The sequence below is a fragment of the Taudactylus pleione genome, unplaced genomic scaffold (assembly GCF_031769625.1).
Source record: "Taudactylus pleione unplaced genomic scaffold, aTauple2 ptg000078l, whole genome shotgun sequence".
NCBI classification, from domain to species: Eukaryota; Metazoa; Chordata; class Amphibia; order Anura; family Myobatrachidae; genus Taudactylus; species Taudactylus pleione.
The window spans coordinates 214,889-227,456 of NW_028284480.1; the positions used below are offsets into that span (position 1 = coordinate 214,889).

The 12,568-nt window shown below is 38.9% G+C and overlaps 1 protein-coding gene across 1 annotated transcript in view; it reads right to left on the reverse strand.

The window, feature by feature from the left end:
- Positions 1–806: 806 nt before the first annotated feature.
- GLTP (glycolipid transfer protein) overlaps positions 807–12,568 on the reverse strand; it is a 47,690-nt gene continuing 35,928 nt past the window's right edge. Inside the window, exons 2-5 of the mRNA XM_088467885.1 lie at positions 7,894–7,952; positions 6,152–6,285; positions 4,330–4,480; positions 807–3,557 (exon numbers count right to left, since the gene is read on the reverse strand). Of these exons, the coding sequence (XP_088324011.1) occupies positions 3,375–3,557; positions 4,330–4,480; positions 6,152–6,285; positions 7,894–7,952 (527 nt within the window). The 3' untranslated portion in view covers positions 807–3,374. The remainder of the gene's footprint in view (positions 3,558–4,329; positions 4,481–6,151; positions 6,286–7,893; positions 7,953–12,568) is intronic.

Here is a 12,568-nt window from a genome sequence, read left to right on the forward strand (position 1 = left end):
AGGTTTTAACGTCAAAATATAGTCATTTATTGCTTAAATTAACATGGTAATTTAAAAACAAGCACTTTGGTCAATGGTTTTAGTGCTAAACATTGATTAACAGAAATTGAACAAAAACAATTACAGCTGTAGCCTAAAATATATACCGTTTGATAAAATGTAAATAACCATGAATGAATTCCATCCACAAAAAGGATTATAATTTTGGAAATAGCCCACCAAGATCAGATTTAATACAAACTTCGATTTACCTTCTGGAGAAGTGTCAGATCAGTGGCTCCAGCAGTCCAGATCTACTCTTCTACTTGGCTGACTAACAGGCAGCAGTGTTATTGATCTTCTGAACTTCTCAATCATGGTCATCAAGTTGCTTGGGGAACAACCACCAGAACAGTGTTTAACATAAACCTAAAGGCGCATACACGCTGGACGATATTTATGAATGATTACGACATCTTTGAGTGATATACCGTTCAAATCATCCAGTGATGAACGATGCACACTCCCGCGGGTCGTTACCGATATACCCAGTTGTCAGCACATGCAGCTCAATCTTGGGATATCGTTAACGATGCCACGTTGCTGAATGCAGCATGGCCCTGCGCTCCTCCCCCCCCCCCCCCCACTCGTCGTTTCCGGCATTGGCAAGTGTGTATGCGCTTACCGATGCCGGCAGCCCCGCCGGGGCCACTGCTATCGTTAGATACACACATCGTCCAGTGTGTATGCACTTTAACTCAGTAGGAGATATAGCGCAATGATTGACCACCACTACTGCCAGAGAAGAGCCACGACGTGCAAAAAGCTGAATTTTGTATTTTTATTTTTTAGTACATTTCACCCAAAACAATTCTATGCTGTAAGTAGATCATTTAAAGTTCTATCCTTGCTGCTTCCATAATAGAAACAGATTCTTTTTTCGCGTATTGGGAGATTGTAAGACGTCTGAAAAGAATTTTGCATGAAGACAACCTAATGGGCCATGCAATGAAATTCCTATTCAGAGAATTCACTGATCTTCAATATCTGTCATGTATGAAAGCATATAAAACCAAAATTGTTTTAAAAATTAGTCATCGTATGGACATTCTACTCTCTAATACCATGCAATGAAATAAAGTTCACATTATTTATAACATACATTAAAATGGTTTGTATGCACAAGCACAGGGGTGTCATTTAGCCGAACCAAGGATTGACAATGGGACTTGCAAGAAAATGCTAAAATTACAAAATCGGATAATTCTATTAGGACACCAGCCCCATAGTTTGGAATTCTAGATACACTATCCAAATATATTGACAAAAATGTCACATTACTATCTTTGGAGAAAAACATAAGGCACATTAGTGATAATTGTGTATTTTGTTACTTGTTTTAAGGCACTCTGTTTTCAGTACCTGGCATTATTTTTTTCGATGTACAGTATACCACATGATCCCTCCAGAATAATTTGACTGACTACCGAGAAACATACCAGACAATGTGCTTTAACAATCTGCTTATATAATAATAAGTCTATAATGGATATGCACAGTAGGAGCGAGGTGTACACTCCTCCCATTCCCTCCTCCCATCTCCGTTAATGGCTCCCACTCTGGGGAAAAGAGAGAAGGAAGGGAGCTACATATTTTTAATGGTACCAACTATATAATACCCCTTTTACACCAAAATTCCAGGTCTGACCTGCGATTTGGAACACTGTTCTGACCCGGGACAGACCCCTTTTAGACCATGGCTCTGCACCATTTACACTGCACATGGGTGCAATGGTTCTCTCCTGCCGGTGCTTGGAGATGACAATACAGGGATAAAGGGATATGCTCTCTTTCTATGCTGTGAATGGGGCACCGGTTCACCAGTTCATACTGCAGGGTTACTCGGGTCTTTCCCATGTTCAACCCGGCTTGCTACACTGACCCGCGACCCGGGCAATAACCCGGTAATTTGAACAGTGTAAAATGGGTATTACAGAATCTTGTTGAGCAAATTAAAATATATAACTAACTGGAGCATTAAGTAATTTGGACCAAGACCAGCCTTCCTCAGTACAAATAAATTGTGCAAAGGCAGAACAAGACTAATATCACACTCTGAGCATACTTGCCAGCCAGACTCCTTTTCAGAGTTGCCGAAAATATGCCTGTGATTTGTTCTTTGGTAGTAGTCTAATGAGTCATAGTAGGTCAGTTACTTCACATGCTCAAGAAAATAGATTCCAAAAACTACTGATTTTTGCTTTACATTACTATAGCTATTTAGTAATGTAGTCATTGCATTATCCTAACTAAATAGAACATGGTAAGACACATACTCCCTAAAATAAAAATGAAATTAAATATCACCAGTGTGTGGGACAACTCTTGCCTACACAGTTGTGGATTTCCATGATTTACAGTATCAACGTGGATAACTAGGCTTTTTTTCCTCCTAAACGCTCCATTCTTCCCATAATGAACATAATGGAGCTCCCACCAACTTTGGATGTCCCATGGTTTATCTTATAGTTGTTTTTTTATATAATTTTTTATACAATTCATCTAAATGTCCTTGTACAGACTGTTTGTATTAGTTAGTGTGCAAAGATGCCAACCTTAGATCTATAGAGTTCTACTTACGATCCACTGAGTGGAGTGCAGGTCAGACTGGGTCATAAGCAAACACGTGCTGAAGTTGTGTAGTGTTTGCAAAAATGTTAAAATACTCGACTTGTTGTGTTCCAGATAGAATAATATCAAGAAAAAGGCTTTGAAGAAGAAAATACATTATTTTCTTGCTATAGCCTCTGTGTTGCTTATATAATTGCAATTTCCTTAGCAGTTTTTTGTATCACATTCTATTTAGAACTCAACATGCCATAATTGTAAAACTAATTGTTGCATACTGGCAGGAATATTACTGCAGTCAATCCCTTGGTTGTACTATATGGAGAACCTTCTGAGGAACAGTATATGACAAATTAGAATTCCAAGGGTGAAAATCGACTTTCTTGATTTAATGTAAAAACGTGTTACTTCACTGAAAGACCCCTATATTGTGAAACAAATCCAATTATTGTAGTTTTGTAGAAGTTACACAAACAAATAAGGTCAGAATTTAGCTTTGGAGTTTTATAGGAAAAACACCACAAGGCAGCAGCTCCTAGAAGGGTGACCATGTCTAAATGAACAAAACAATTACCAGTGTAACTGATAAGGTAGAGGGTATTTTACATATCATATATGGGCACCAAATCTTTATATGCATCCTTAAGTTACTTTGGTTTTGGACCTTCTAAGCATCCAGTGAACATCTCCTGGAGACAATGACAGAAACAAGTTATTGTCCTGAGCGGTAGCCAATAGCATTGAGACATTAGGAGTCTTTAGGATTGCTAGGCTTTGTAGTCCAGCTCTGCATTCATCTTGTTGTACATTATATATATTGCCTCAATTGTGGTTGTGTAGTTGACCAAGAACTGACGGATTTTCTCTATACACTGTTCCTCTTTCACATTTTGTCCTTTGGAAAGGGCCTTAAGGAAATCATCCTTGTATGGAGCAGCAAGGAGTGCAGCCTGAATAGCAGGAGAGAGAAAGATTATTGCTTACATGCATTCATTTTACATACACAGGAAAAAGGAAGTATACATGCAGATCAACATTTTTAGTACAGAAAAAGTACCAGCTACAGTAAAAATGAAACTACCATCTGAACTAGAAACAGAAGTAAGAGAAATGTCATCAAGAAATCAACACATGATCAGCCATTACTATAAAGGCCTAGGTCTATGAAAACAACTTAAGAGTGTATCCTTGTGCACTGTGAACAAATTTCTGCAATAATCATATATTGGTCCAGGGCAATGTCAGCAACATGTGTGATCATTCTATTAATTACTTTGATATGCTAAATGCTGGTACTAAGAATCTTACCAATATGCATTCCTGTAATACTCCAATTTGTTGAGTCCCTCAGATTACCTACTGCACTTCCTATACTCCTGTACTGCTTTCCTCCGCTGGTGCTCACTCCCACCTAGTATCACCTGCTCTGTTTTACTCTAAAAGTGGGGTGTGTACAAGTGTTCTCCAAGGTGGGCCCTCTTCCCTTGTGTGCTCCTCTCACTATTCACATCTCCAACTTAAGGTCCGGTATCTGATCCTGAACTCTTGGCTTGTTTTCCATACCTCCCTTGTCTCCTATCCTACTTCAGCGGTTCTGGTCCTGTTCTCTCCACTCAAACTCCTGGGCACAAACTTAATTTACACCGATTTGCATGAAGATAATATTGTTATTACAGAATTGGGGGGAGAATTTTTCTAATATTGCTAAAAAAGTGACTTTACCTGGAATAGCTTCTGAACTAACCAACCATGGTACTTTTTGAGTGCAATCTCATAAGCCTTTGTCACATTGACCTTTATTAGATTTGGGTTTTGTTCATCCCGTTCCCCATCAGAGATGCTCTGTAATAAAACCTGAATGAACTTCAGACCCCTGTGATACAAATAAAAAGAAAGTGAGATAAATAGGAATATGCCTGTAAAAGATATTTTACCATATTAAAATCAAATTCTGTACAAAAGCCCAGTACCCCCATCCCCTCAACTGCTCCTGGGCAAAATTTGGCACTTAGCAACCACATCATATCTGTCTCCCTACATAATTCCCATAACTTTATCCAGGTTTGGTTGATTGATTTATCTCAAGGAAGTCTCCTCCAGGCTTCTCAGATTTTTTTGAATTTCATTATATTTTGGCACCTGGACAAAGTTTATGTTAAATATTTACAGAGTGGTAATATACTAAATAACTTACCCACTATATTATGAGTCACAGCACAACTTGAAATGCAATTTGGCAATAGGGAAAGATTATTTAGCAATATTATTTGCATTAATAACGTGCCGATAGCTGATTTGCTACAATGGTGATATATAGGGGTTAAAAATACAGACAGCGGCATCCCGATACTCAGAATCCCAACAGGGGCTAGGTAAGTTTCCCCCCTAACCCTCGCTACCCCACCCCCTAACCCTCCCGGTTAGTGCCTACCCCCCCCCCCCCCCCCTGTGGTGCTTAAACCCAACTCTCCTCCCCCACGGCTAACAGCTAACCCAGCCCGCTATACTTCCAATTGGGATTCCAGCGTCTGCATCTCCACTGATGTCGGTGTTCTGGCCGCGGGTTGGGATCCCGGCGCCGGGATTTCGACCACCGGCAACTCGATCAGAGGTAAATTGACTACATCCCATATAGAGTGTATGCTTTAGAGTTCATTTCATGGAATAAACTTCTATTTGAGACCCTTTTGGATCATATGGCTCCAAATTGGAGTCGAATTTGTAACAAACTACACTGTATAGATGGCATAGGATGTGTGTGCTTCCTGGCACTAGCAAAACTTCCCTTTACTATCACTGCAACAAATTGGAGGCTCTTCACGCCCACCCGCAAAGGCATTTACATAATATGCTCTCCAACTTCTTAACAGGTGGGGGGGCAAGTACTCCTTGACCTTATACTTCAAGATGGGCCCCATTTAACAACGATCCTTATTACCAGCGGCATATTTCATTAAGTATTGCAGCGATACTAATGAATATGCCCTTGGTATTTAAGATTTACTCCCCCGGCGAGGTCCAGCAACATCCCCCTTCTCAGCAGCATCCTTTACACTAATGATAGTAGCCTATAGCTGCCAGCAATGGGCTGTTGTTATGTCATGTACATGCGTAACGGCCAGTCTGCCCATGCGCATTACAATTTTCACCCAGTGGGGACTCAAATACCTGGAAGCTGGAAAGGTTTTTGCTGGGTCTCGGAGACCGTATTGCCATCTATAATCGGAGTAAGCAGTACAGTGACAAACAGCAATATGCTGTTTGTTGAATACTGAAAGCAGGACAGTGCTAAATGGGTTATGTCTCCTTGTTAAATGGGGCCTTATATTTAGTTTATTACAATCAAAGAAAATGGTGCATTATGGACAACACTTATGGGATGGCTTGGTTCTCCTGTCTCTGGTTAGAACTGCTGAAAGGTGTGAATAGCCAGTTTAACCACTGAAGTGATATGAAGAAGATAAAGTACTGCGTACACCATGTTACAGTGGTGATTTCCTCTTACCCACGCATGACTGTATAAACAATTATTCCTTTATCTCACCTCTTTAACCACATCAGAGCCAAAGTTGCGCCAACCTTCGGCCATTGTGGTCCATGCATTTCTTTTTCACCTTCCAGAATCTGCTGCAATGTTTTAAACTTGGTGGGATTTGTTTCATATACTGTACGAATTTTCTAGAAGTCAAAAAAATATAATTAAAGAAAAATAATTATAGTTTGTTAAAAATAGCTTGTGTCTACAATGTCAGCAGCTATGATATAGAATGCATGCCATAAGTAATAGACTAGCTAACTATTAGCCTAAATTATAAACGTTTTTAAAGGCATTTTGGAAGCGTAGGTACAAAAGCGGTTCTTTCCAGTGACAGAGCATGCAGGAGTACTTTATTAAGAGAATCTGGTCAAGAAGCATTGATGTAACAGCTGAGGGAGAGATGGCCTCTTTAGTGAACCAAGATGTAACAAATTTATATTAGGCTAAGAAAATGCTATGTGCTTGCACTGCCACATTCGTTTCTCAGTGGTGATCACAAATCTCAGCAGTTAAAAATAACCCATAGGTCACGGGTAATGTCTGAGAATTGGGTACTGAGATTTGCTAAGCATCATGGTAAAAATAGGATTTTTCTCATTTAAGGAAAAAAAAAAAAAAAACCCACACACACTATAGTCTGTACTCATTTACAGTATTTCTGGGTCCATCTGTACCAGATTCTCCCAAGTTTTCATCAGAAGCAATTTTCTTTGAATACTAGACGGTGGTTCGTTGAACACTGTCGGATTCGCGATTAGGTTTTGGTAACCATTTGGTGGTGCTAGTTGCTGTGCTTGTATCTACATTTTACTAAACTGCTGACAAATGCTATTTTCGGAATTCCATGAAAAAAAATATTGCATTAAACAAATCTGGACATGAATGGGCTGACTTCATTTGTCCAGATCTCCACACAAACGATCAAGACTACATTATGGTCTAACATGAAACCTTTGGTTACAACATAAATTTGCCCTCCTGACTGAACTTGTGAAATAATATCCTGCTTCATGATACAGGTATATGGTTTTAATTACATTTGCAAAATTTGCCATAGCAAGAGCTACTTACAGCAGTGCGTCATCCCAGATCAAATGAAGTTACCCCAGTTTTACGGGGTTGAGTACCAAATAAGTAGTGAATTGTTTACTTCCTCAGCTGCTCTCTTACACAGTGTGATAACAATCGGAAGACCAAATAGGACAGGTCCAGTTTGTGGCCAACCCAAATATTCTTGTTGGTCCAGGACTTCAGATGAAAGTCAAATAGATCTAACTTCAGGGCAATACTTTTTGGATAATTCTGAAATATTTTGTTCTTTTAAAATCAAATACATTTGGTGGCTACATAGGTAAATTCACTGGCAGCTTTAAGTAGTGGTTAGGAAGAACAACTGGGCTACAGTATGGCAATAATTAAGGAGTCTATGCAATCCCCAAAAATAAAAAGAACAGTGTTCGTCCCCATCCCATATATCCGTATTTTTGTTTTTTAAAGTCGGTTTATTGTTCAGCAAATAAATCAGATTTAAACTGTTGTATAAGAATAGTGTTTTTTCCCACAATGTTCATTGTAATTGCTGAAATTTTTCTTTAGGGTATGGAATGAAGGGAGGAGGGACATGTGAAGTAAAAGCCATATATTAAAACCTTCATTCCATAAGCCTGATTAATATGTAGATCTTTATGGCTTCTGAATAGGATTAAGGAGTTTTAAAAACACAATTAAAAATAGCATTTAAAAATTACCGTAATGTTCCCTGTTATATCGGCCTTGATTGGGGAAAATATAGCCGGTCCAAGGCAATCTGAAAAACACAACACACACATTTATAATAAAATTATATCTCTATCCATCCATCCATCTACACACAGACACACACACTGAATAAATAATCACAATGGCATCTGTCAAGGAGTGGGATATATTATGCAGCAAGTGAACACTCAGTTCATGAAGTCAATGTGTTAGAAGCAGGACAAGTGTAAAAGGATCTGAGCGATTCTGACAAGGGACAAATTGTGATGCTAGATAGCTGGGTCAGAGCATCTCCAAAATGGCAGGTCTTGTGTTCCTGGTATGCAAAGGTTAGTGCCAAACAAAAGTGGTCCAAGGAAGGATAACTGGTGGGCAACAGGGTCATTGGTGCCCAAAGCTCATGGATGCGCGTGAGGAGTGAAGGCTAGCCAGTCTGGTCCTATCCCAAAGAAGAGCTACTGTAGCAGAAAGTGCTGAAAATTTTAATGCTGGCTATGACAGAAAGGGGTTAATACTGGCTATGATAGAAAAATGCAATACTCTATGATTTGTATACCTTTTGACATATATCTCACAAGGTAATAATATGTCATATTTTCTCTATTGGCTAGCAAGAGGTGATTAGCTCAGAATTGAAGGGGGAGAGTTGGTAGAAATACTGTAAAAGTAGGTAGGTGTCCAACAAGAGGGAAACATTAGTAGAATTTTACATAAAGTGAAGTACTAATCTTGGCCCTAAAAAAAACCAATTTGATTTGATATCATGGATGTTAAAATGACCAAACTAAAACAAACAGCATATAGAAAGCTAAATATTTGATAAGCCACAATTCAAGAAATAAACCATGTAGAACACTTTTTCAATGGAGAGAATGTGTGTGCATGGTATGAGAGAATGTAATCTTTCACTAGTTCCTAGTTTTCCAACAAATGGCTGCTAATACTCCCCTAAATGTTGCTCTGATATTGGAGACAGAAAGCCTTGATGTCCCAACAACAGTGGAAAAATACCTAGTGAGCCGAGTCACTAAGTGAAACCATCGGCATTAACTCTGAATAAATAATGAGCTGAATCCTTATTTCTCTAGTTAGGTCAGAATGGAATGGCCTACTGTATCAAATGTATTTCATTATTTTTCTGGCATCAGTAACAAAAGACTTGATACTTGATCAGGCATCTCTACAGATAGAGAGATCAAGTAACCCTCTCGCTTGACTTTCTTATAGGTTCCTGATACAGTGCACCTCTTAAGACACCGGATGGAGATTTAATCGTTTTTACGTCATCTGTTAACCTATGTCACAAAGAACAATTAATTAATTAATCTGGAAAAAGAAAACTTACTAGAAATCTGTTTCTGTAGAAAATAAGGACCAAAATCTGATCAAATATAAATAATTAGGAATATAATCCCCATCTAGAAATATGGCTGAACATGGGGGTAGTGTGCATAATTTCGACACAGACAGATGAACCCTCCTAACTTTCTAATTTCTACAAGCCTGTCCTACCAGTAATATGCAATAAAATGTATACATGAATATAATATTTATGCTTTAAAAATAACCATAAATTGAAGAAAAATATTCAATATAATAATCTGAATAAAAGTCTGCAAGATACAAAATGTATTTTTGTATATGATCTTTTTCGCTCTTCTTTTTAGATGTTAAATGAGCCTTCATTCTATTTGTAGACTTCCTTTTATTGATATATTTTTTGTCCCTAAACCAGTGTTGACACAAAGGAGTTTTTTTTTTTTACAGTTTGTAAATTTTCAGTTAATTTATACAAAAATACAAAACAAAAACAGAAAAAAAATTGCAATTCATTCAATGCAAGTAAATGGTCAACCAGAAGCAGATGGTTAACCCAACCTCAACAGACACGCATGCATAATAGAGGAGGATTCCCAGACATCAGAGCTCTCACATAATACCATGACCGTTCTCGGTGTAAACAAGACAAATGTGCATTGTGAGGAGAGACCAGCCGGTGACAGGCACAGATTGACATTCATTTTCAAGGATTTATTCATAAAATATTCTAGAAGCCTCTGGCATCACCTAAGCCTTACACAACGACAACAACAAAAAAGTCGTATTTAGGTATCATCTTAAATCAGTGATGTAAAGGAGGTATTAAATAAAATATAAGTGTCTGACTTTCATTGCATGTTGACTGAAAGTCCAGATCAGGTGTGATAGGTTAGTTCAACATTTATGTCAACGTGCATCAGGCCGACATTCATCATGTCTAAATGGATGTAGACATGATAGAATGTCGACATAATGTCCCTGGGGGCCCAGAAGTCACTTACCTGGTCCCAGCAGCTGCATCAGCTCCAGTATCTTCTTCCGGAACCAGACGAGTGGCGGTTCTGGTAAGTATTATTCCCCTTCCCTAATCCCTACCCTTAACCATTACTCTAGTGCCTAATCTCTGCCTACTTACCCTCTCGCAGCTTAATCCCAACCCTAACCCTCCGGGAGTCGCCTAATCTACATTTCACATGGTGACATTCCAGATGCATACACTGAACATGTTGACATTCTGAGGATGTTGGCAGCTGCCTGTTGAAACAAGTCAATACTGTTGACACGTTCATTGTTTATCATGTGACAAGATCCCGTCCAGATCAAACCTGCTCCTTTTCTATACATTTGTGAGCGAGCTTCTGCTCAATAACTTTGTGTCATAAAGCTGTACATCTTAATACATGGCTGTATTTATCATATAGATAGAGTAGAGTGTGCTACCCCCAATACTATTCTTGGGGGTAGCACACTTTTGCAATTCTTCAAACCACAAGCACATACTGGCACATATATGAAGCTGCAATGCTGCAGAATTGCAAACCCACAGTGAAAACCACTTGTGGCATTAAGTGCCAGTTGTCAGTACAGAGAGCTTGCTACCAAGGCAGACATCCTCCATTTCTCAAAGTTGCTATTTTGTCAGGAGGAAGCCGAACTGGAAGTGAGCAAGCACAAAGAGTGTACTGAATTTAATGCTCTCACCCCAGGGTGATTTATTTTCTGTTAACTACATCCTGCATAAGACAATATGTACATAGTTAAGCAAAACAATTCCATCGCTTGGGACTCTTCAGGCTCCATTGTTTCAAGTATTAAATTAGCATGCACTTAAAAAGAACATCATAATGTTGCAGTGACTATTATGCCTGGGGTCAAGGACATAAAATGCAAATACTGATAGTGAATTGTATTTGAAAGTGCATGTTACCAACTATTGTTCCCTACAAATAAATAGGTAAATCAGTTTCAAAACAGAAAACATATTGAAACATTTAGATTGTATGCTCAACAAATACAATCCCACACATCGGACACAATATTGTCAGAGGTGCCTTTTACTGAACACAATTAATATTTGTTTAAAAAAAAAAAAAAAAGTGTAAACGACAAGAGATGCTTAAGATAACTAATTAGTTTTTTTTATTTTTTTAATTGGCAAGCCATAAAGAAGCTGATTCAGAGTTGAACACAAGCCTGCTTTTAGAGGTTATCTTATTATCTTATGCGCTCTTGCACTTTGCAAGCTTTAGAACCAAGCATATGCAACTTCTGTATGAACGACGCTTCGCTGCATGCATCCGAGCTACATCTCCACTTGCAGCTGAAGGGGTATAACTGGCCTTTAAGTTGGCGATCTGACATATGTTAAGTTCAGATAGAGTGACTACATGGAATTACAGGGTATGTGCATATTAGTAATAATGCCTGTTTTCATACGGATACTTTGCACCAAGGATAGGTTGGTGCAACTGGCCACTGATAAGGATGACTGCTATGAAACCAAACATACAGGAAGGGGCTGGGCCAGCCTTACAACTCTGCATATGGCAAATATATGCATTAAGTTTCATGCACACAGCGCGTTCACAAAAAAAACTAAATTGAAATGCGTCAATGAAACCCCTTGAGTCCTAAGAACGAGTATGACATCTTCAGCAATTAGATTAAAAAGTCTGAAGAGGAGTCCCACTCTTTCAGCACTGAAGTTTAAAAGGTACGTATCTTGCCCACATGTATAACCCATACTGGTGGAGAGCTGAGGAGGAGGCTGCACGCAAGTGAGGTCATCATGCCATCAGGATGTCACATGGGAGCAGAGCTTGAAAGCAATAAGTGAAAATATATAGTGCAGGGGGCTGAAAATCCCCTCTCTCTCCCAGAAACATGAAGGAAACAAAGCCCATATACTGCAGAAAACTAAAAGTCCAGGGGAAGATGTCAGGGGCACCCACATTTGAAAAATAAGTGGCCCCTTAGTACTTCTAGTCTGATTAACGTGAGATCATATCCCCTTTACCGCAGAAGCCATTACAGACCCTGAACAGCAGGACACACCCTACACAACGTCATAATCCAAATAAAAATACATTCTATTACGTAAAAAGAAAATCAAAATATCACTGACAATATGAAACTTACCAAATTAGTAATGCTGTACAAAGCCTTATCTTCTGTCATCAGAACATTAATTGCTGCCATTGTACATGAGCAGGAGCTTCTTGGCATCTAAATCTGGAGGCTATCTGTATCAGGGCTGTCACTAGGGTAGTGCGACCAGTGCCATGGCACACTCACCACAGGTCAGGGCCTGTCAATTTTCCTGTTTGTTTATTATCATTCTCACTT